Source organism: Pantherophis guttatus, chromosome 5 (genome assembly GCF_059756535.1).
Source record: "Pantherophis guttatus breed Tessera chromosome 5, ASM5975653v1, whole genome shotgun sequence".
In the NCBI taxonomy this organism is placed as follows: domain Eukaryota; kingdom Metazoa; phylum Chordata; class Lepidosauria; order Squamata; family Colubridae; genus Pantherophis; species Pantherophis guttatus.
This window is the reverse complement of record NC_142067.1, coordinates 16,321,195-16,347,346: the sequence shown is the minus strand read 5'-3', so window position 1 is coordinate 16,347,346 and position 26,152 is coordinate 16,321,195. Positions and strand designations below refer to the sequence as shown.

The 26,152-nt window shown below is 40.8% G+C and overlaps 1 protein-coding gene across 3 annotated transcripts in view; it reads right to left on the bottom strand.

The window, feature by feature from the left end:
- The window catches only part of ARHGAP42 (Rho GTPase activating protein 42), a 174,733-nt gene that overhangs the window by 89,548 nt on the left and 59,033 nt on the right, over nt 1–26,152 (bottom strand). For all 3 annotated transcript variants that reach the window (XM_034408886.3, XM_034408895.3, XM_034408904.3), the window contains exons 3-4: nt 22,311–22,372; nt 1,570–1,641 (exon numbers count right to left, since the gene is read on the bottom strand). In XM_034408886.3, the coding sequence (XP_034264777.2) occupies nt 1,570–1,641; nt 22,311–22,372 (134 nt within the window). The remainder of the gene's footprint in view (nt 1–1,569; nt 1,642–22,310; nt 22,373–26,152) is intronic.

Sequence of the window (26,152 nt, the reverse complement as noted above, 5' to 3'; positions counted from 1 at the left end):
ATTGAATTATTTCTGTTTTTCCCACTTACGACCGTTGCAACATCCCCTTAGGCACATGATCAATATCCAGTTGGCAACTGGCATGTATTTATGACATGGGATCATGGGATCACCTTTTACGACCTTCTGACAAGCAAAGTCAATGGGAGTGTCAGATTCACTTTACAATTGTGTTACTGACTTAACAACTGCAGTGATTCACTTAACAGCCGTGGAAAGAAAGGTCATAAAATAGGTCAAAACTCGCTTAACAACTGTCCTGGTTAGCAACAGAAATTGGGGGCTCAATTGTGGTTGTAAGTGGAAGATTACCCGCATAAAAGTAGGAGGTTTTTAAGAAGAGACTTGACAGCCACTTGTCTGAAATGTTATAGGGTCTCCTGCTTGAACAGTGGGTTGGACTAGAAGATCTCCAAAGTCCCTTCCAGCTCTATTCTGAATTTCAAGACAGGAAATCATTAGCTAGCTTAGACTTAATACATAAGATAGGAAGACTGATTAATCATAAATACAACTTTATCTTCCCCATATTTATCAATTTAATAACTCTCGCAAACCATTTTCGAGTTACATAAGACCCCCAACATTACAAAATCTCTCTAGCCTATTTATTCTCTCCATCCTACAGACAGACCAGACCAGACCATCTCAGTTCGCTGAAGGAAGAAGATGCCAGCATATACTACACATGACTAGCTCAATGGAGAGTAAGCTATGTTAAAAATAGAAGCCTAATCTCTTTTACATCTTACTGCAGTTTATAATAAATCTTGAAGATATGAGTAGTGTGAAACCCTTAGTTCTCAGAGTCATAAATTTCTTTAGCACATGACATACGCATCAGAGATAGGAGAGTAGTTAATGCAATACTGCATTAATGCAATTTTAAAAATTCTCATTACAACCGAAGACCTCCAAAGACCTCCAAAAGCATGCTATTGTCACTTTACAGGTAACAGTAACAGAGTTGGAAAGGACCTTGGAGGTCATCTAGTCCAACCCCCTGGTCACGCAGGAGACCTGTACTAGGGATTCAAACGGCCAAACTGCTGACCTTTCTGATCAACAAGCTCAGTGTTTTTAGTCACTGAGCCACCTGAGTAATGATTTATCAGTCACTATAACTGAATAAGTAGGTAACAAATTAGTATCAATGTTGGCTCATTATTTGCATTGCTATCATTATGGGTTGTTGTTTTTTTTGCATTTTTAAAATTTTGTAGCTATTGTAATTTTTATGACATTAGCCACCAAAAGTCTGTACAGATTACAAGATCACACAAAAACCAACCAATCAATGAAGGCCTTCTTAGAACAAGAATGCCCTAAGTCTCCAACCTTGGCAACTTTACTTCTTGTGGACTTCAGTTCCCAGAATTCCACCATGCTGGCTGAAGAATTCTGGGAATTGAAGTCCACAAGTTGTCAAGTTGCCAAGATGGAGACCCTTGCGCCCCCACCCACCCAGTCATTAATCCAGGAGAATGTGCATACTTTGACTTTGAATTTAAGAGATGTAGCAATGATGCAACAATAAAGTAAAAACAGTAGCATTCCTTAACAACTTACCTTTGCTGCACGTATTTGCTCTTTGCGAAATTTCTCAAGTGGTGCTATTAAAACATCATCCGCATTCTGGATCTGAAATATCAAACCAAAAAAATCATTATTTCAATGGTAGGTATATTTTGAAGTCGTTCAGTAGTTTTCACATTTAAAACACTAATTCCAGAAATGGTCAAATAGTCAAATTAACCCCAGTGGACCTATTAAATGAAACAATTTCAGGGGTGCCTGTTAAGTACAGAAATCACAATCCAGCTAAGAAATATTTTATATAAATCTCAATCCCCGCTTATTATGGACACAGAAATGTTCCAATTTAATTATAACCTGAGTAGGATGAAGTATGCTTCTCTACAAACTCTACAAGACACTTGTCAGTGGTATTAATAATATCATATTCAAATAATATTATATTCAACATTTCAATTGTTGCTTGCTATATAGTATCATGGTTATTTAAAAACAATTGCAGCCAGCACAATTATTTCAACTGCATCTACATAGATACCCACTATAGCAGTGCTTCCCAAACCTTAGTGAATACCCCAAATACCCCAAGCATCTTGGAGTTAGGTCAGCAACTGGAACAACCGGTACCCAGGTTTGCTGTTGCTAAGTTAAGCAATCATATGTCATACTTTATGATCCGATTGCTTAGCAACAACAATCTCAGCTCCAATTGTCATGTGCACCCAAGAATTCATTACACAAATTACAAGAATTGCATACTGTATAATATATACATCAGGATGACACTCGCATGAATTATATTTGAATATCATTATGTATGTCACAGAGGCTGGCATTGCAGATCTAAGCACCATATCTACAGTATAATGACACTGACTATACCTATAAGGACTTAATTTCATTCATTCATTCATTCATTCATTCATTCGTTCGTTCGTTCGTTCGTTCATTCGTTCATTCCATTTGTGCTCTGCCACAATCCCACAAGATCACATTTAACTTCCAAAAAAGTGGATTTCTTGAATAGAAAACATGCATCACCGATTTCTTAAAATACGTACATTCAGTGGCATGACTAAATAAGTATTTGCTTTTAAAATATTATGACTGCTTCTACTATATTTATTACCAGGAAACCTTTTGAATGGAGTCTTAATCATCCCATCTGTCCCCAACTTCTATATTTATACAGCTGAGACTTTTTCCTAAAAAAACAAATGCTTATGAATATTTAAAGAGAAAAACACTGTAAAACGAAGCTCCCTGGGCTGCAGTTATTTCACAGTAATTAGACTTTAGTGTTTGAACATTGATGCATTTCATGTATTTCAGTGCTAAATGTAGGATATTAGGGCAAGAAAATTGCCTGAAGCAAAGTTTTATATAATCATGTAGACATCATAAATATCACTCATATTTGGAAGATAAGCACTTGGCAAGCCAAATGAGCAAAGACCATAAACACTGAGGATATTTTATAAGGGTGCTTAGGATCTCGTAACGATCTGAGGGGAAAATTCCTAAGATTAAAGTACTGCTCTTAAATGCAATATATAAAGTGTACATGTATGGAAATAAAAATCAATTTGGATTATGGGACATAATTGAGTCTTCTTTGCAATAGGTGTTCAGGATTTGTTTAGGAATTATTTGCTAGACTTAATATAAAGGCATTATTTTTCCAGCTGGAGAGGCCAAATCCTCACAGGGTTTAAGGAACTTATTTAAAAATATTTGCAATCCTCCTATTATCTGTTCCCAAGGAAAATGCAAACATGTCTTTGCTACTTCATCAAAAAGTGTGTATTTAGGGCCCTGAACCACAAACTGGTAGCTTACCTAAAGCTGAATATTTCAAACAGTTAAATTTGTTTTTGAGTGACAAAAGAGGTAGAGTGACAAAAGAGGTAGCCCTCTACAAAGTGAACATTGTAGAGGGCTACCTAGCTTACAATTTCACAAAATGTCAGAGATGTTAAAAAGGCAAATAGTTAAGTATCTTTACTTAATATGAAAACAACTTCATTTTTTAAAAAAATTCTCCACGTTACTTGTCTCTGGAACTGTTGAGTAGAAATCTTCAATCCTGACAACTTAATGACCTGTAGACTTCAACCTTCAGAATTCCCCAACCAGCCAAAGAATTCTGGGAGTTGAAGTCTACGAAGTCTTTAAGTTGCCAAGGTTGGAGGCTCTTAGTTTAGAAGACCGCTAGCTGTGGTAGCGACCATGCACTGCTATATTTCTATGCTGCGCAGAGAAAATGGAACAGTAATTCTACTAATTACTTCTACTAATAACTGTCTTCACATGTGTAATTCTTCCATCACTCGTTCCCTCACCTCTGTACAATTCTTGATCATCCAACGATATCTTGCTTATCTTTAAAGGCAACACAACTATTTTATAAGCACAGATTCTTTTAGATTCTTGATGTTCTCTGAGCTTAGTTCTTTTCCTGCAGATGTTTCATTACCAGGCCAGGCAATCATATCACTGCACTCGTAGCTTGGTAAAGAAACATCTGCAAAAAAGCAAGTCTCAGAGAACCAAAGACCAATAACCAAATTGTTGAATCCTGAGCTACCTATGTTCTTTATTACTGTGTTGTGGCCCACCAGCGGCCAGCGGATCTGGCAGCAGATTTGGACAGTGAGGAGGTTGGGGAGGAACATGGGCCAGTCCCAGAGTCTGGGGAAGGTTCTGATAAAGGCTCTGCATTGTAGGCAGAGCCATATGCCAGTTATCAGGGAACAGCTAAAGAACAAGGGAGTAAGGCCACAGGTGAACGATGAATGGCCTCTCCCAGAGGGAATAAAAGAGGAGCGACAGGGGAGTGGAGTTTGCAGGAGACAATTAGTTCACTTAATTCATTTGTGACTCTCCGAGACTCCTTGCCAAGTTTTGAAGATATCGGCCTGGCAGCTCTCCAAGCCAGATAAGGTCTGTGACTGTAAATTCACCCTTGAAAGACTTTGCTGGATGTGAATGAGAAGAATTCACTGTAACTTAATAAAAAGGGGTTTTTGTCGGGACAAGGAGTCTGCTTCATGCTCTTGGGAAGCCTAGGTCAGAACATACTGGTTCTCATTTACCTAAGGTCCTCCATTTCAGAATCATTGTAATGTAGACTAATTTACTGTTGGATTAAAAATATTTACCTCAGTAATAACATCTGACCACATTTTCTCTGTTATAACTGAACACTTCTACCTCTTTGTAACAATAGTCAATTTGTTTTTAATGTACAGGTAGTCCTTGACTTACAAGTTTGCTAAGTGACTGTTCAAAGTTACAACGGCACTGAAAACAGTGACTTATGACCATTTTTCACACTTATGACCATTGCAGCATCCCCACAATTTACATTCTGATGCTTGACAACTGACTCATATTTATGATGGTTGCAGTGTCCTGGAGTCATGTGAACCCCCTTCTGCAACCTTTTGACTAGCAAAGTCAATGGGGAAACCAGATTCACTTAACAATTGTATATATACTAACTTAAAAACCGCAGTGATTCACTTAACAACTGGGCAAGAAAGGTCGTAAAATGGGACAAAACTCACTTAACAAATTTCTCACTTAGCAACATGAATTTTGGGCTCAATTGTGGTCGTAAGTTGAGGACTACCTGTACTCTGGTGATACCCACTCACAGTATTGGTTATATGAAGACTGTGTTACCAATGAATTGCAAGAATAATGAAACCCTTAAAATGCAGCATTTGTCTACAAAGCAGAATGTAGAGTTTCTTGCAGAATAAAGACCAGGGTGGATTTGATTTAAATCGAGTTGATTTAAATCACAATTTAAATCATGATTTAAATCACTAGTAAAAAGGCTTGATTTAAATCAACTCGATTTAAATCATAATTTTTAAAGAGCAACTGTCATCTCTGCTACTCCTTTGACCCACTGTTGACTCACCGATAGTCCCAGTGTTGCAGAATATACAGCCTCATGCTACATAACTAAACTCCATTTCATGCTGAATAAACTAAATTATTTATGTATCTTAAATAGAAAACTATCTTACGATAGATTTTTACCCCGAAAGTTTTTTATTAAAATAAATTTGATAAAAATAAAAAAAATCTGATTTAAATAAAAAAAATCCAATTTAAATAAAAAAAATCTGATTTTTTTGATTTTTTTAAAAAAAATCATTGATTTTTATCCACCCTGATAAAGATTAAAAGGGATAGGGGAGGTTATTAAAAATAAATTAAAACATTGTGATGAATTCAACTATCTCTTATCAATAAATCCAGACGTATCCAAATCCTTTAAATTTAAATAAGTAAATAAAAGTCAGTTTCCTTATTAAGTCATCTTAAAAAGGGAAACCTATACACAAACAACAGGGAGAGAAAGAAACACACATAACTTTTGCGGTCACCCAAAACCATGCTTTCAGGAATTGTAAAGAAATGCCTGTAATAAGTTCCTTATGTTGTCATTCCACGCTTTTTTATAGGTTCAAGCGTTGCCACAAACTACACAAACTAAATCTCTTCACCATGTATACACCAAACAATTAAAACAAAAGAAAAATGTAATCCCAACTGTCTTCCTTGTGAGGTCTCCATCCCCGTGAAAACTCTAATTGAATTTTAAAAGCAATACTTTAAAAAAAAAAAAAAAATTCAAGCGGTCTTGAGAGAAACAAAAGCATGGTATGGATTTTCTCTTTCATCATCGATATAGAAGTTCATAAAAGCGGAACTGTGCTATGAAACCGAAGAGGCAGTTTTCAAAGTGCAGAAACTTATGGCTGTACCCTTCTTGAAGAGCTAAGCCAACTGGTTTCTCGCTTGATAATGGCACAGCATCATGTGGTTTGGGTTTTTTCCCCATTTGTGGAAATGGTTATCTCTCTGTGCGTCCCACATGGAACTTGGAGTTTCCTAATAAATCAGGCCTGTTAAACTGGCAGCTCATAGGCCGGATACGTCAGGTGTAGGCCACGCCCACTCTGGCTCCGCAAAGGCAAAAAACGTTGTGACACATCACAATCTTGCCCATGAAGTGATTTGAATTTGACACCTGTGTGATAGTTTATCTTACTTACATTATAGCTCGACTAACAACCAAAATTCAACCCAGGCAGCTGTTAAGTGAGTCGTGCCCCATATTACAACCTTTTTTGCCATCTGTGCTAAGTGAATCGCTACAGTTGTTAAGGTAAACATGCACTTGTTGAATGAATCTAGGTTCCCTCATTGACTTTGCTTGTCAGAAACTCTTTAGGAAGAGAATTGCAGATGACAATTTGTTTGAAGGGACTTTTTTAGGCAGTCCTTGATTTACGGCTATAACTGAGCTTACAATTTCAATTGTTAAGTCGCAACAATCATAAAGCGGGTCATTATGGGAACAAGCCCAATTTTGCAACCATTTTTGTGGCAGTAAAGTGGACACCGTGGTCATAAAATGGATGCCACATCATTAAGCTAACCCATTATTCACTATGGGGCAGTTTTTGCTAAAAACTGGAAGTAATCGCTGGTCTCCCAACAAAAATGTCATAAATTGCAGTCATGTGACTGTGAGGCACTGCAAAAATATGGTCACCTGACCATGGCAGGGGATGAAACGTGCAGATATTGGAACTCTGAATCTGGGTCCTATGTCCCATTTTCAAAATATGTTGCAATTTCAAATGGTCGCTAATTGAACACACTATTATTTCGGGGGCTATTGTTGCTCAGGCAGAGAGTCATCAACCAAGTTATGATTTTTGCATCGTCTCACTGATAAATTGGAAGATTCATTGGCCAGCTCATGATTGTCTCTATTTGTTGACAACATTTTGAAGTCAACAGGAAGGAAGACATTCACATACCGGATTGCAAAAATGCTTTCAATAGACTGGATAAAGGTGGTTTCCATGTGGAAATGCCAATATTATGTATCCTTTTTCAACCTAGTGCTGTGATGGCAAACCTGTGGCACGCAGAGCCCTTTCTGCGGGCACACCAGCCGTCGCCCCAGCCCAATGCACACCTCCCTCCAGTCAGCTGGTCTTCAGGTCTCTGCCGCGCATGCACAGGAAGCAGGGCCTTCCCCGATCTCTGCAGGTTCCCCCCCCCCAGCGCACCCTACCTTTCTACTCCATTTCGGCTGCCCATGCCTTTCCCGATCTCCGCAGGATCACCCCCAGCGTGCCCTACTTTCTACTCTATCTCTGCTGCCCATGCCTTCCCCAATCTCCGCAGGTTCACCCGCAGCGCGCCCTACCTTTCTACTCCATTTCGGTTGCCCGCACCATGGGGCATAGGGGTGCCATGCAAGGCCCCCCACTCCCTGTTTTGGACCTGGAAAGCTTCCTGCACCAACCTGGAAGCCAAAACGGGGCGCATGTGCAGGGGGGCGAGCGTGCATGTGCGGGGGCAGGGTGATGTGTGGGGGGCGCTCGCATTGCATTTTGGGGGTTCAGGCATGCACACGTGTGCGCTTTAGGCACTCGGCACCAGAAAGGCTAACCATTACTGACCTAGTGCTTTCCAACATATTGGTGCAACGCCCCCACCTCAAATTATAATGGTTTGGGGGCACAATAATAATACCCAGGTTGGATCCTGCAACAATAAAAGCCCAATTCAGATGGAAGGCAGAAGATTAGACAAAGGGTGAAATTTCTAAGATAGTAATATTATTTTTTAAAAAATGAGTAAGAAATTATTTTTGATGCATTTCATCTGTCAGTTTATTTTTTTGTTTAGGAATTATAGTTTTAAGAAGAAAGATGGTAGTGATATGGTGCTCAGATCTGAATGCTTTACAATTGTTAAGATGCCGCCTTTAATCATGTTTAATTCTTTTTTCCTCTTCAAATCAGTCGCTGACCATTTTCTTGACAGATGCATAATGGAAAAAAATTGCAAGTACTATTCCACCCAGATGATCCCCACAGTCAGAGAAAAAAAAAATTAAGGCCAGGGTCACTTTGAAATTTTGTTTTGAACAAGATCTGATCCAACAGAGCAGTGCTTTTATCTTCTTTAAAACTGGATCATTTTGTTCCCGAACTGTTTTGAGCTTGTCCTTCTTCTCACTCTCAACATGGGAAGTGGGGGGAAAAAAGGAGCAGAGAGCTGAATTGAAGGGAGATGTCCACTATCCTGCTCCATTTGCAATCAGGAAGAATAAGATGGGTTAGTGGATAAATAAATTAACTTTACTTGAAAGCAATTATCCAACATGATTATGGGATCCCTACCTTTTGAAAGTGTCCAAATAGCAATAGCAATAACACTTAGACTTATATACCGCTTCATAGTGCTTTTACAGCTCTCTCTAAGCAGTTTACAGAGTCAGCATATTGCCCCCAACGATCTGGGTCCTCGTTTTACCTACCTCGGAAGGATGGAAGGCTGAGTCAACCTTGAGCCAGAGAGATCTGAACTGCCGAACTGCAGCTAGAGGTCAGCTGAAGTAGCCTGCAGTACAGTGGTGGGTTTCAATTTTTTTTACTACCGGTTCTGTGGATGTGGCTTGGTAGTCATGGCATGGCATGGCATGGCATGGCATGGCTTGGTGGGCGTGGCTTGGTGGTGTGGCAGGGGAAGGATACTATAAAATCTCCATTCCCTCCCAATCAGCTGGGACTTGGGAGGCAGAGAATAGATGGGGGCAGAACCAGCCAGAATTTTTACTACCGGTTCTCCAAACTACTCAAAATTTCCGCTACCAGTTCTCCAGAACTAGTCAGAACCTGTTGAAGACCACCTCTGCTGCAGTACTGCACTCTAACCACTGCGGCACCTTGGCTCTTATTAGCAACAACAATAGCACTTAAGACTTATAAACTGTTTTATACTGCTTTACAGCCCTCTCGACCTACAGAGTCAGCATATTTCCCCCAACAATCTAGGTCCTCATTTTACTGACCTCGGAAGGATGGGAGATTGAATCAACCTTGAGCCAGTGAGAATCGAACTCCTGGAGTGACCAGTGAGTTAGCCTGCAGTACTGCATTCTAACACAGCTCTGAGCAACGTTTCTCAACCTTGGGAACTTTTAAGATGTGTGGACTTCAGTTCATCAATTCAGAGATGGCTGGGACTTTCTGGGAGTTAAAGTCCATATATCTTAAAGTTACTAAGGTTGAGAAACACTGGCATAGAGGATACTACAGGTGCTTTCAGTGGCTTCTTGTTCCAATTAGGAATTTGGATTTATTGGCTCCTTCTTATGCTACAATTCTGTTTTCTACGTTCCACAAAGCAAAGCAAAGCAAAATAGATTCCAATGATCTCATTGTGCAAAAATCTTGTGTATTACAAATTTCCCCCCTCCCTTTAAAAATATGTCAGTAGAAAAGTGATTTCATATTTACGGTCTCTACACAGAGCGCCACTGACCCATGAAATAACTGTTTGGTGGCTTATGAAACAAGAGCAGAAAGCATGCAAGCGTATCTGTTATACCGAAAGAATATAATTGGAAGCGATGGTTTCAACAGGATTTCATGAATGAACATGTCCAGGCATCCAGCCAGATCAGCACTGCTGTTTGTAATGGTACGATGCCCAGCAGCCTTGAACTTGAGACTACTGTGCAATTCTGGATTCAGTAAAATCGGTACAAAGGTTTACCCACACAAGCCATAAAGATAAACCCTAGATATAGAGAACGTGATGGCAAATGAGAGATATATTTTAGCTTGGAGCGTCCTTCTCTCCTCAAAGCGGATGAGAGAGTGTACAAAGTCTTCATAGTCATAATGAAGAAGCCCTATAAAGTCCAGAGTTGAGTGAACAGGAATTTACTAGGCCTAACAAAAAACAGCCCCAAGGAGTACTGAAGCTTTAGACTCCTTCTAAAATCTTCATCAAGCAAGTTTTTAGAACAAATCAAATAGAAAAGGAATAACAAAGTCTAATAACGAAACCAGATGTTTCAGCCTTGAAGTTTACAATTTTAGGTCAGTCCCAAGATGGGAAATATACACTGATAGACTAGTAGGTATTATCTGAGGCAGATTACAGCCTTAGGCAAATCTTCATCTCATCTTCCGTTAAGATCAAGCATCCAGGGTTATTACAAGGATTGTATTAAGATAAATTACACGAAGAACTTTTGGTATGTTTCAAAGTACCGGGCTTGAAGTCCCAAAGATCATCAATCGCTTTTCATGGCAGCAAGGATTTGTGATAAAAAAAAAACAAGAAAAAGAGGAATGAATTATCTTTTTGAACAAGAAAGAGCAAGTGGCTCTGTGATTTTGGAATCCTACCGTACAATCAGGTTGCACTTTGGCTGAACTCAGCTGAGCAGTATTCTCTCTCCCACAAAGAGTGTTCTTCAAGACAAAGAAGACAAACTGTTTGGTATACCATGAAAAAAGGAGACAGTTTTTAACGTCCAAAGGAAGCTCCATTCAGCTGCTCTAGTGACATATCTGGGGGTTTCGTTTTATATTAGGTTGTTCTGCTTATCAAGCAAAGTATAGATTTTTCTAAAGCATATCATACCCTGAAATATAATTTCTGGTAGTAATTATACAAGGGTTTCTGAGTTAAGAATAAGTTATTTAAAACACATTCGTCCGCTCACAGCTTTGTTTTTATGTGTGAATCATCATCATCATAAGTAGTCAAAAATAATGCACCTTTCTCCTCCTGATTTCCCCACAACAACCCTGTGAGATAGGTTGGGCTGAGAGTGAGTGATTGGGCCAAATTCATCCACCTGGCTTTCATGGCCAAGACAAGACTAGAACTCACCATCTCCTGCTTATTAGCCTAGTGCCGTGATGGCGAACCTATGGCACGGGTGCCACAGGTGGCACGCGGAGCCATATTGGTGGGCACGCAAGTGTTGCCCTAGCTCAGCTCCAGTACGCATGCGCACACTGGCCAACTGATTTTCAGGCCTTCCGGTCCCACTGGAAGTCGAGAAACTGGCTGTTTCCAGCCTTCAGAAGGCCTCCGGGGGGATGGGGAAGGCTGTTTTTTCCCTCCCCAGGCTCCTAGAAAGCCTCTGGAGCCTGGGGAGGGAGAAAAACGGGCCTATCAGGCCCACTGTGCCATCGCGTGCCAAAAGCAGGGGGAAGTGTGAAGGGGGTCATGTGCACATGCACGGGAGGGTGGGGCTCATTGAATTATGGATGTGGACACATGCACCCGCAACCCCCCCTCCCCCCCACTTTTGGCACGCGACGGCAAAAAGGTTAGCCATCACTGGCCTAGTGCTTTAATCACTAGACCAGTGATGGCAAACCTTTTAGACACCAAGTGGCAAAACTGCACGCGCACATGCCCAAACTGAAAGGTGCATGCACGCGCTGACATTCGCACATGCATATGCCGACATTCATGCATGCATGCTCCAAACATTTGTGCATGCATGTACACATGTGGTGACATGTGCATGCACAGATATGTCTGTGCAGACATGCGTGCATGCGCAGCAGAGACCCGAAGACCAGCTGGCCGGCGGGAAGGGGGCATCCCAACACCGGCAGCGTGGCAAGAGGTAAGATCTTTTTCTTTCGTGAGCTTCTGTTTCGTTGTTTGCAGTGAAACAGAAGCTCATGAAAGAGGCACCATGAAGAACTGACCTGGGGCGACAGTGCGCGTGCCAACAGAGAGGGCTCTGCGTGCCACCTCTGGCACGTGTGCCATAGGTTCGCCATCATGGCACAAACTGGCTCTCATTTATTTTATTTATAGCCAGTCCTCATAATTTCACACAATCTTCCTAAACCTTCAGAAATTTAGTATGCTTATAATAACTTCTAGCATCCCCAGCAAATTTAACAAATAGCTGTATTAACTACAAATTTGAGGAGTTGAAGACTCAAAATATATGGAGAACAAAGGATTGATCAGTTCAGTATTGCGTCTATTAGTATTCCACAGGAATCACAGGAATCATGAAATGGAATATTTCGTGTCATTGTCAAAGCAAGAAGTCCTTAGATAGAAACTGTTTTACAGGATAAAACAGTTATTTATCCTGAGGAAAAAGAACAGCCAAACACTTAAAGAGTATGACGCAGGCATACCTGGCAGACTCTCCATCACGAGTCCGAAATGAATTAGTAAATTCTTGTGCAAGCAACTGAAGAGAGGAAAATCCCAACAATTCCCAAATGGAATTTTACACATAGCTCAGTCTTGTATTTAGTGGGTCAATTAATAGCTCTGTTTAGGATTTCAACTTCTTGGATTAAAAGCAAGTGCAGTTTTTATAAGCTATTGTTAAAAAGCAGGCCATCATAACTCTGAAATTATCTCGAAAAACGTCTGCCTTGTGCTTCTGTCCAATATGTTTTTTTTCTATTTAAGATGTATTTGTCTAGCTTCTTCTAATGACCTTGGGCTGTTAGATGCAAGGGCTCTGGAAAAATATCACACATAATGGCAGACAACACAACTGTCTAAGATCTAAGACCCTATCAGCAAGTCTACCGTATCTATGGCAAATGAATGCATTCAATATGCTATTTTTCTCTCAACACATAGGCAGTTGTGCTTTGTTTCACTGAGCTGATTGCTTTTTAAGGTCCTTGTTTACTCTAGCTAAAGGCTGCCATGAAATCTGGCATGGTGCTGCATGAAGTTTCTGGAAGACTGTGCTGATTGGTAATGATTAGAGTTGCAGTCTAACATAGCATGAGGGTGCCAAGCGATAAATGCTATTCTGTAGTATTGCAAAAATACTACAAAAAATTGGTTATTTTTGTAATTAAAATTGTTGTTTTTGTAGTTAATTAAATAAAGATATGTGGTCATTATTTTGCCCAGTTAGACAAATTCTCAACTGGTCAAGTGCTGATCTACAAAGCCTTCATTCTTTGAACAAGTTGCTTATTTCTGAATCAAAGCCATATTTTCTTAACTCTGCCATTTCACTGTTTTTTATTACCAGCATATACCCCCTCAATAGTAACAGCACTTAAGACTTATATACCACTTCACATTACTTACAGCCCCCTCTAACAGGTTTACAGAGTCAGCATATTGCCCCCAACAATCTGGGTCCTCATTTTACCAACCTCGGAAGGATGGAAGGCCGAGTCAACCTTGAGCAGCTCAGAATCGAACTACTGGAGTGAGCAGTGAGTTAGCCCTGCAGTACTGCATTCTAATCTCAGAAATAGCTGATATTCTTGGCATAGCTGACATTTTACTCTAATGAGCAGTAGGTCTCAAGAAATCCATGATGCTGTGGACTGAAAATGGTAGTCTTCTGAACACTACACAGATGTTGCATTTATGACCTACCAACCTCAAACCGTTGGGTTGAGACTCACAGACCTATGGGAAGAAAAGACCAGTCTCTGTCTTCAAATGCACTTTCCCCCCTACAGACTATGATACAACAAAGGCTAGGGCACAGAGGTGGATTTCAGCAGGTTCTGACCAGTTCTGGAGAACCGGTAGCGGCAATTTTGAGTAGTTTGGACAACCGGTAGTAAAAATTCTGACTGGCCCCACCCCCATCTATTCTCTGCCTCCCAAGTCCCAGCTGATCGGGAGGAAATGGGGATTTTGCAGTAACCTTCCCCTGGATTGGGGAGGGAATGAAGATTTTACAGTATCCTTCCCCTGCCACACCCACCAAGCCACACCCACACAACTGGTAATAAAAAATTTTGGAACCCACCACTGCTAGGGCATTATAGTAAATCAAATTAAATTACATTATAGCCTAAGGCTATTTCAAGGGCACTATGGATGCAATCATTTACTTTCTACAGCTTCCTGCAATTTCCCTCCCTCATCGTATGTGTTTTTATTTATTTATTTACTTATTAAATTTCTAGGCTGCCCCATTCCAAACATCTCTGGGAGACCTTACAGAATTAATAACAGTATTACAGGAAGAAAAAAGAGCAGCCACAGTTCAGCGACAAAATGGCAACAGCAATAGCAATAGAAGCTTCTTGGATGAGAAGCGAAACATCTTCAAAGAAAAATAAGGAAGTCCAGTTGCTTCTTGAAAAAGCACGTTTTGGGACAACCATGTGGTGGAAGAATAGGACACCACCTACTCCAGTCTACAACACAGCCCTTTCAGCTATTCCAAAAAGATTCCACAACCAATTGGACCTTGATTTAAGGTGACCCTGAGGGCCCAGATAAACCCCCAAGTGGGCTCAACAGTTCTCAGAGAGAGTGCTAACTGCACTCTAACTGCTGACTGCACAGAAATACAATCTTTCCATCTCCAGCCCACCTTCCTATCAGAACTATCATTCTGTCCCCCTACCAACACAACTGATGAAGCTTCTTGGATGAGAAGGAAAATGTTTTCTTCTTCTTTCTCAAGGGAAAAAAAAAAAAACCCAGTCCAGTTGCCTTTTGAAAAAGCACCTTTGAGACAACCATGACCTGGATGACTAAGAATCTCCATAGATGTTTGGCAATAGCAATAGCACTTATACCTATATACCGCTTCGTAGAGCTTTACAGCGCTCTCTAAGTGGTTTATCAATGTCATCATATAGCCGCCAACAATCTGGGTCCTCATGTTACCGATCTCAAAAGGATGGAAGGCCGAGTCAACCTTGAGCCAGTCAGGACCAAACTCCTGGCAGGGGGCAGAGTTAATCTGCAATACTACATTCTAACCATCACGTCACCAGGGGTCATATGTCCATATTGCTAGAAATTCACAGGGTGCGCCCATCCATCCATCCATCCATCCATCCATCCATCCATCCATCCATGACCTGCGTGAAAAGCCAAGTGTTTAAAAATGCCATACACAGTAGTTTCCATACACAGATTTTATTTGTTTGAGTGCAATGAGTATGGCACTATTAAAGACAGTGTGTCAAATCTTAAAATCATGAGCAAACCTAGCAGACCATTAGATATTTTTTTTTTTGCCAAACTGTAACAGCTCATAATAGAATACACATTCTAAAAGCAAACATTTTCTGCTTTTCTTCTAGTGGCACAACTATTATTTTAAAGAAGAAAAATTGAAAGGTTTCCTCCTCCTGCTTTTGGGCTGCAACTGTTCTTTCTTTATTTACTGGGTATTTTAATGCCTTTAACTCTGCTTTTCATCCTCCTTTTATTGTTATAGTGGGCAGTGTTGTTTTAAAGTCAGCTACCCAGATTGCTTCAGATATTTTAACAGAATAACAGAGTTCGAAGGGACCTTAGAGGCCTTCTAGCCCAACCCCCTGCTCAAGCAGGAAACCCTATACCATTTCAGACAAATGGTTGTCCAATCTCTTCTTAAAAACTTCCAGTATTGGAGCATCCTCCAACCTCTGAAGGCAAGTCGTTCTACTAATTAATTGTCATAACTGTCAGGAAATTTCTCCTTAGTTCTAGGTTGCTTCTCTCCCTGATTGTTTCCATCCATTGCTTCTTGTCCTGCCCTCAGGTCCTTTGGGGAATAGGTTGACTCCTTCTTCTTTATGGCAACCACTTAGATATTGGAAAACTGCTATCATGTCATCCCTAGTCTTTCTTTTCATTGAACTAGATCAGGGGTGGGCAAATGTGGCTCTTTTACAACCTGTGGACTTCAACTCCCAGAATTCCTGAGGCAGCCAAACTGTCCAAACTTCCTACAACTGTTCCTCATATGTTTTAACCTTCAATCTCCTAAAATCATTGGAGTCTATGAATTCCAACCAGCATGACCAATGGTCTAGAATGATGGGTACCTCTGTCTAAAAGAAGACCAATACCAAGTTACTCTGCAGAGACTCCCCATTTCTTCACACCCTCTGTCTTTCCCCCATCCTACGGATTATCCTTTTGCTTTAAAAAAACCATGAAAAGCTGATAACCAAATGGAAGAATGCTAAAATACAGAAAATAATGTCTCTTAATTTTTAAATCCTATTAAAACTTCTAAAAAAAAAAAAGCCAATAAGAGAAGACACTATCCTCAAATAAGAATGCATCGGGATGGAGAAAGCAATATGAATAATTGTAAGCGTTTTGCTGTTAACCTCCACAAAGAAAGCAAAAGGAAACGCTACAGAGGGCAAAGAAAAGTGAGGTTGGCAATATTAATATTTTGCAAGTTAAAAGGGGGTTTCACATGACGTTCAATTTCCGTTCTATTACCAGACACATTTTTTTTTTCTTTATTCCACCCTGCAAGCTCTAGGCAAAAACTTTTGGCAAGGCGGCTTGTGCTTAAAGCCATTTTTCATTAGCTAGTAAAAAGGGAGTATCAAGAGATTGGGAGCTGTTAGTTATTTCTGATTGGGAATGATTATGACAGAACTTTACTTAGATATTTCCATACATCATAGTGCTCTCTTGGACACATACAAAAACTATTCAAACTAAACTTTAGGCTACAAGAATCTTTTATTGTTGTTGGAGATTTTTCTTTTTTAAATCTCAAGAAAGTAAACATGATGTTTCTTGAACAAAGGCAGGGGTGTCAAACTCGAGTTCATTGAGGGCCGCATCAGGGTTTTGTTTGACTTTGAGGGGCCAGGGTGGCTCCTATGGTGGCCTGAGTGCTCTGCCAGCGAAAACCAGCTTCCAAGCTCCGTTTTCAGCTGTGACAGCTTCCCGCAACCATTGCCAGCGAAAAAGGAACTCTGGAGGGCTGCTTGTGGCCCTTGTGAGCTCCATTTTCGGCTGCGATAGCCTCCTGCAACCCTCTGCCAGCAGAAATGGAGCTTGGAAGGTCACCAGTTTTTGCTGGCAGAGGCACCATGGGCTGGGCCTTTGCTGTTTCCAGGGCAGCCCGTGGGCCAAATCTAAGCATCCTGTGGGCCGCATCGGGCCCCCGGGCCTTGAATTTGGATAAAGGCACGCAAGAGTTAAAATTTTCAAAACATAGGCACAAATTTTAAGGAGAATAATCTATCTTTATATGTCCACCCCTAACCTTAATTTTAATCCTAACCCTTTCCTTCAGTTCAAAATGGTCTAAATAACACCTCTTCCTCCAAACCTCCTACAGAAGATTTTGTAGAACTGAGGAACTCAAATTGATGTCATTTTAGACCGAAAGATCCCTGATCAAAGCAGCTGCTTCCTCACTCGCTAAGAGAAGATGAAATCCTAGATCCGTGATGGCGAACCTATGGCATGTGTGCCAGAGGAGGCACGCAGCGCCCTCTCTGATGACACGTGAGCTGTGGCGCAGTTCAGCTCCGCTGCTCACGCGCGCATCTCCCACCTGCCAGATAGTCTTTGGGCCTCTGCCGCGCATGGGCCAGTAGTGGGATTCAAATCCCATCGCTACTGGTTCACTCGTGGGCGTGCGCACACTCGCAACGCTTTTGTGCATGTGTAAAGACATCTGGGTGAGTGGGCGGAACCTCCCACCGCCTCCGTTACCAATTTGCCTGATAAGGGGCGAACCGGTAGCAACCCACCACTGGCAGGGGCGCATGAGGTGTGTGTCTGCGCATGCAGGGGGCGGGGCACATGTGGGGGGCCTGTGTGCGCATGCACGGGGGTGGGGCGCATGCAGGGGGATGCATGCACATTGCATTTTGTAGGTTCGGCGGCACGCACAGTCACGTACACAGACACGTGCTTTGGGCACTCAGTCCAGAAAACATTAGCCATCACTATCCTAGATTATACTGTAACCAAGCTGGAGCAGAAAAACATTTCATACAGTTCTAATATTTGGAATTTAGCCTCACAGCAGCCTGAAAATAAGTTAAAAAATAAATACAGAAGCTTCTTGGTCTTTCAAACCATCAGATGAAAACAGGTTCTTAGCTATTTCAAGAAATATTTCCTATCCTAAATGTCAACAACATTTTTTTTAATGGAAACTCCAGTCCTCTAGGCAATGTCCTTATCTTGCTCAGCCGGAAACTCATCTAACTTGGTAAACTGAAGTAGCTTAAGTGTGAAGTATTAAAATATTGACACTGAAATCCAGTTATAAAACTTTGTTTCAAAGTACAGAGGCAGATAGAAAAATGAGAAAAGTTAGCCTTCAGGCAGTAGGTTACATGGAGACCATTTGCACTATGGCTTTCAATGTGAAAACATTTCATTTTTAAATCAAATCAGTCCTGCGATGTGTTTCCAGATAACTTCTCTTGTTATTAAAGTCTAATAAAATGACTGCATCCACCTTAATGTGTGCGTCTTTAGTACAGTATTTTAATTATTCTTTTCCCTCCTTTCCTAACCGTTTCCCCTCATTTAATTATCCCTTTTTCCCCTTTCCTAATCATTTCCCCTCATTTCCCATTTGGGATCAACCAAGTGCTGATCTATTGATGGCAACAGGAACTGACCATCTAGCTCAGGGGTGTCAAACTGAACTTCATTTGATGGCCACATGAGGGTTGTGTTGACCTTGGGGGACCAGGGGAGACATGGTTGGTGGGACGTGGCCAGCTCGACGTCACTCTTCAAGGCTCTGTTTTAGGCTGCGACGTCCGCCTGCAGCCCTCTGCCAGTGAAAACAGAGCTTGTGGAGGCTGGTAGAGGGGTTCAGGAGGCCGTTGTGGCCAAAAATGGAGCCTGGGAGGGCCGCATGTAGCCCTCATGAGCTCCATTTTCGCTGGCAGAGGCACTGAGGGCTGGTCCTTTGCTGTTTACATGGCGGCCCCAGGGGCTGGATCTAAGCACCCCATGGGCCAGATCCAGGCCATGTATCTTGAGTTTGACACCCCTTATCTAGCTTGTCTTCCGAGCCTAGGGGGCTTTTGGGCTGAAAGTGACCGGCCCAGTCATCCAGCCTTCTCACAGTTTCCTGGTTTCTATCCTGGTGCCTTAACCATTAGACCAAACCAGTTCTCATAATATTTTAATTTATAAACCATCCTCCCTGGAGCAAAATTTGGCACTGTTAAGATTTAACCAGTTTGTATCATTTGTGCAATACTCCTGGGGCACAAGCATAAATGTGTTTAAAGTCTAACTGGGACAGTTATTCATTAGATTATGGGAGAGTGCATGATTTTCCCTTCAGACAGCCAAAAAGACTAGATGTATTCGTCATCTCCATCTACCAACTGAAACTTGACCAGGGGAAAAAATTCATCTTCTGCATTCTGTTGGATAACAGAGAGGAAAAGGAGTGAGACACTTAACTTCAGTTCTGCTAAAATTCTTTAATTTGGCACATGCCAGATACATTGGGCTATGTTTCCAGATATCTTCTCTTGCTACTAAAGTTTAGCAAATCTGTAATCCAGCAGGCTTGATAAACCTATTCTCCGATCAATTGGAAAACACTAGTTGGGGAAGATTAATCTATGGCAGGGATGAAAACTTTTTTTAAAAAAAACTACAATGTAATGAATACAAGGAATTCTTTTGAGGAACAGGAAGACCTGCTACTGAGCCAACAATCCAAGAAATAAACCCTGCATCTGGGACAGAAATGTAAGCAGAGAAAACAACTCAAACAAAACCCTCCCTAACACTCGGGAAGATAAAGGGAGGGAAGATCGGGAAGATTTGGAAGATTTTGCTATGATAACCTTAAAATAAAATATTATTGGCCACTATGATTTTGTTTTCAAGTCTGGTCTATCTTGAAGGACTGATATACATTTGTTATAGAATGCTCCAATTAAAATGGAAGTGGTATAGCTACTACAATTATTTGTTTCATTTCTTTAGATAACATCATCTATTTATCTAACTGTCAGACCTGCCCCAATCGGGTCCCCTAGAAAAGAAAGACCCTCGACTCCATTTGGGTGAACTGATAGGTTCATTTTATTAAAGGCTGCAGTAAAATCAGGCTAGAACCAAGTTTCCCACACAAAAAGTTACAAATTTTCCCCCTCATCCCAGCCCTCTCCCCATGACTAGTTCATCTTCAGCCAATGAAGAGCTGCATAGGTGTTTTGAGAACGCTGAGATGTTTGAGGTAGTCTACATTCCAATCTCAGGATGTGCGGCCTTGAGTGCTGGCACAAACTGTTTCCGTGCTTCCCCGGTCTTTGTCAAGCTGTCATTCCTTCTATTTCCCATCACATCCCTATGCATGTTTATTGCCCATTTGTCCTCTACCCCCTCCTCCAACCCTGGCCTTTGATGGCAGGATGCCAGGGAGGCGCCAAGCCAAAGATGCCAGACCTGACACTAACATCATAATCTCTGGTCAGGTATTTAATAATTTGCTCTGATCACATAAAATACAGCAAATGCTCAATTTAGGATTACAATTAAGATTAGAGTTTATGTTGTTCAGCAAGACGGTTGTTAACTGATTCATGCCCAATTTGATGACCTTTTTGCCCTGGGTTGTTATGGAAATCACCACAGTTGCCTAGGAGTCATGCAGTCATTAAATGAATCCAATTTCTCCCATTGTCTCGGAAGCCAGATGGTAAAGGTTACAACTGGCAATCCACATGATCCCAGGATGTTACAACCATCATAAATACTTGCCAGTTGCCAAGTGCCCATATTTCGATCATATGACCAGGGCATGCTGCAATGGTCATAAGTGCAAGGATGAGTCACTTTTTTTTCATTGCCATAGTAACTTCATAGTCCTCGATTTACAACCCAAATTGAGTCCAAAATTTCTGTTGCTAAATGGGACATTTGTTAAGTGAGTTTTGCCTCGTTTTACGACCTTTCTTGCCTCAGTTGCTGAATGAACCACAGCAGTTGCTAAGTTACTAACCCAGTTGTTAAGTGAATCTGGCTTCCCCATTGACTTTGCTTGTCAGAAGGCCGCAAAAGGGGATCACATGATCTTGGGACACAGCAATAGTCGTAAGTATGAAACAGTGGCCAAGCATCTTAATTTTGATTACATGATCATGGGAACGCTATAAAGATTGTTACTGTGAAAAATGGTCGTAAGTCACTTTATCAGTGCCATTGTAACTCTGAATGTTCACGAAATGAACTGTTGTAAGTTAAGGACTACCTGCACTGAAGAAATGGTTGTACATTAAGGACTACCTAGATTATAATTTGGTAACAGCTTCTTCAGGCAGCAAAGGGGCAATGGTGTACTTCCAGTTTCAAGTTATATCACTCTAATCTAGGGTCTTTTGGTTAAATGTTCTTCATGTTTAAAAAAAGGGAACTAGAACCATAACTGCAACTAAGCATAAAAGCTACCATATTTTTCAGACTATAAGACACACTTTTTTGTCTCCCAAAAGGGGGTGAAAATGTCTGTGCGTCTTATTAGACTGAATATTGCTGAAGTCCCATCCACCTGCCGGCCATTTTTTGGCGTCCGCATGCCCCATTTTCGGGCCTTTTTTCAGCCTGTTTTTGAGACTTTTTTCGGCCCATTTTGAGACTTTTTTCGGCCCATTTTTTAGCCTTTTTTTGGCCCATATTCGAGGCTTTTTTCAACCTGTTTTTGAGGCTTTTTTAATCTGCTTTTGAGGCTTTTTTGGCCCATTTTGAGGAAAAAAACCCTCAAAAACGGGCCCAAAGAGTCCCCAAAACGGGCCGAAAAAAGCCTTTAAAAACAGACCGAAAAAAGGCCCAAAAACGGGCCAAAAAAAGCCCTGAAAACAGGCCAAAAATGGGGCACGTGGAGGCAAAAGACTTTTATTGTTCTTGTTTTCCTCTTCTAAATTTAGGTCTTAATAGTCCAGTGTGTCTTATAGCCCGAAAAATTCGGTATATTACAGTAAAAGCAAGAATTCTGAATAAAAATAAGGTTAGTTTCTTAAACGTGAAAAAAAAAAACCAAGCAGAATATGCAGACTGAGAAGTACAAAATGATGTATTTAATTAGCAGCTGCCAAATAATTTTTTAAAATATGGTTAGTTCTTGCTGGGATTTTACAAAACTTGAAATAGGGACTTTCTGGGATGTAGAAACAGAGGTGGAATTCCACAAGTATATTCTCAGGCAGACTTACCAGCCGTTTCCTTTCTTCTTCTACAGCAATCAGTAATCGGGCAAACTCCTTTAATGATTGAGCTATAAAAAGACACAAAAAACCCCACATTATTTTTACGTTATACCATCATGCTATTTGTCACACCCCTTATAAATTCCTCCATGAAGAATCATAATTGCAAACTAATATCACTGGCTGTAACTTGGTAATAGTGTAGGGTTTCCTACTTGAGCAGGGGGTTGGACTAGAAGACCTCCAAGGTCCCTTCCAAATTTGTTATTCTGTTAACTTCAAGACAATGCTTTTTTTAGACTTCTTTTCATTTCTACTAAGATACAGAAAGAAAGAGGGAAAGTTTCATAAATAACCAAAAGAAATAAAGAGTTAAAACACACACAAACATCAGTTTTACAAAAAGCAATGAAATTTTACATCCATCCAAGACTATGTACAGTAACTCTCTAAAAGAGAAACAATCCAAAAGGTTTTCCCCACCCGCTTTTCACTTAATTTTTTAAAATATTTATAATTATTAAACTTATGTTATCATTTTAAAGACATTGTAATGAGTATGACCAAGTGCATAAATATGAACAGATCAAGACTTAATACCTATTAGGGTGCAGTGGGAATTTTTTTTAAAAAAAATTCCTATACACATATTTTGCTGACCCTACCAGGGGTGAAATGCTCCCGGTTCGGACCGGATCACCCGATCCGGTAGCGATGGTGGTGCGTGGTTTGGAGAACCGGTAGCAAAAATCCCTACACCCCACCCCCCTCCACCATGCCCAGCTGAGCTGCACGATCATCAGAGGCTTTTTTTTTTTTTACTTTTAAAAGCATTTTTTCTACAACCTCTTCCGAAGAAAAAATGCTTTTAAAAGTTTTTAAAAAAAAAGCCTCTGATGATCGTGCGGCTCAGCTGGGATCGTCAGAGGCTTTTCAAAGCATTTTTTTCTGCAACCTCTTGGCTGAAGAGGTGGTAAAAAAAATCCTTTGAAAAGTCTCTGGCAACTCCCAGCTGAGTTACCTGATTGGCAGAGAGGTATTTTTTAAAATGCCTCTCTGATGATCCCAGCTGAATTGCCTGATTGGCAGAGGCTTTTCAAAGCATTAGAAAAAATGCTTTGAAAAGTTAAAAAAAAAAAAAAGTTGGCAATGCCCACCATCACATTAACCCCCCCCAAGCCACGCCCACAGAACCGGTAGTAACAAATTTTACATTTCACCCCTGGACACTACCCATTTTTCCTTGTAATACGGACACCTATGAATATGCCTGTGTACATATGCACATGTTTGATGTCGCTTGTTCTCAACCCTCTGTTTCTGTGTCATTTAAATCATCATCTACTTCCCTTTCAGCAAATGTACATATAGTCTTTTAAAGGACACAAAACCCCATGCTCTTCTTCTGCCTGGACCTCGTTTTCCTTTATACAGATTATATTACTTCAGCAACAAATTCTTAGCCAAAGTACAATTTATATGTGTAAAATAAGAATGTTTTAATAAAGATGCCTACTGCAGACAAATTATAGATATCTCAAAGGACTCTTATTTTCACTGTCAACACAAACAGATGCAAAATTATAGCCGTGAAATTATCCCAGATAATTCATGCAGGAACTTATAGATTCTTCAAAATGACAGTCACATTAATTTGTCATGAAGACGATAGAAAACACAATTTGAATTTGCATTCGTATTCAGGCAACTGCTTTGATAAAACAGTTGAATTCTTGTAAACATGAGTAAAAAAAAATCACTCTGAAAGGACTTCAACAACGGTAGCTACTTCATTTTAAGTATAATATGATCTGCAGCTGTCGCAGAATTTCTATGCCTTCCCCCGCGCCCCCATGTTGTTATTACTCTTTTGATGGCACAGAATTCCCATGTATGTGTCCACCATGAAAACAAACATGTGGCTCTCCTCATGATCACTTTAAGTAGAAACTTTAAAAGGCCAACACATTCATTAGTCACAAAAGAAACCGATGATAAAGTGAAGATCTTCAGCTCAGTGTGTAGTAGCCTCTCAAGGTTCCTGATTATGGATTCAGTATACATCCATCACCATGTGTGAGAGACTGAAATAGCTGAGAAAGGAGTGGAAGGGAGAGGAGACATAAACAATCAAGGTACAGAGCTTGAATTTATTGGTAGCAAACCAGCCAGGGTGATAAGAAAGCTGGAAGAAGCACTTCAATGAGTCTCTGACCTAACAACTCATAAATGAGTTACAGTTTGCACTTTGCAGGATTCTGTATGTAACTCCAAATCAGCATTAACACTATCTTAAAATTCCTGGCAAATAAATGGGGAAGAAATGGAGGTAGTGAGATTTAATTTTCCTGGGCTCCAAGATCACCGCAGATGGGGACTGCAGCCAAGAAATTAAAAGATGCTTGCTCCTGGGGAGGAAAGCTATGGCAAATCTAGACAGCATATTAAAAAGCAGAGACATCACCCTGCCAACAAAAGTGCATATAGTCAAGGCTATGATTTTCCCAGTTGCAATGTACGGCTGTGAAAGTTGGACGATAAGAAAGGCTGAGCGCCAAAGAATTGAGGCTTTTGAACTATGGTGCTGGAGAAGACTCCTGCAAGTCCCTTGGACCGCAAGGCAATCAAACCAGTCAGTCCTAGAGGAGATCAACCCTGACTGCTCTTTAGAAGGCCAGATCCTGAAGATGAAACTCAAATACTTTGGCCACCTAATAAGAAGGAAGGACTCACTGGAGAAGAAATTAATGTTGGGAACAATTGAGGGCAAAAGAGGAAGGGGATGACAGAGAATGAGGTGGCTAGATGGAGTCACTGAAGCAGTAGGCGTGAGCCTAAACGGATTCCAGAGGATGGTAGAGGACAGGAAGGCTTGGAGGAACATTATCCATGGGGTCGCGATGGGTCAGTCACGACTTCGCAACTAACAACAACAACAACAAAATTCTGTAGTTTTCGCATCCTTGAATTTTGTATCCTTGAATCCTAGATTCACTTTCTAGACCCTATTGGGAAAGTTTACTTTGGATATATAACTCCTATCTTCTACCAGAAACTGACCACTACAAATTTTAGGTGTCTCTAGCTTCCATTCAGAACACACCAAGAAGTCCATTGTTTCTAGTGATACCTATAATATAGAAATCATTTCAGACCCAACAGATAAAGCATACATAGGTAATTGATTTAAAGTTAGCAGTTCTCAAGATACAAATATATAGTGCAATGAAGTTAAACAGATGAAAAGGACTGATTGTTATTTAGGATTAATGCACAACAGTATGAAATAGATCGACAGCACAACCCAATGTTATTGCTTGTTACCTATAGTTCCCAATAAAATGATGCAGGCATAGAACAACAATTTACAACTCAGCCTAGACAGTTCTAAACTTTAATTTCATATGTCTGAATAGAAAGCGAGCTATTTATAGAATTACCAAACTTAAAATAGCTACTAATCAACAATTGGACCAACCACAATGATTAAAAAGCAGGGATATTCCATCCTTCCAATGCCAATTCTTCCAGCATTAGGTAAAAGTAAAGGTTCCCCTCGCACATATGTGCTAGTCATTCCCGACTCTACGGGGCAGTGCTCATCTGTTTCAAAGCTGAAGAGCCAGCGCTGTCCGAAGACGTCTCCGTGGTCATGTGGCCAGCATGACTAAACGCCAAAGGCGCACGGAACGAACATTGTCTTACCTGAATGTTCCTTTTCGGAGTACTGCGACTGCAGTCCATAGCTGGGTTTCTTCATCTTCAGTTCCTTTTGACTGGGTGATCTTTAAGAATATTTCTCTCTTCGCCCTGTGGCCACGCCCACTGCTCCCATAATGCACCAGTCT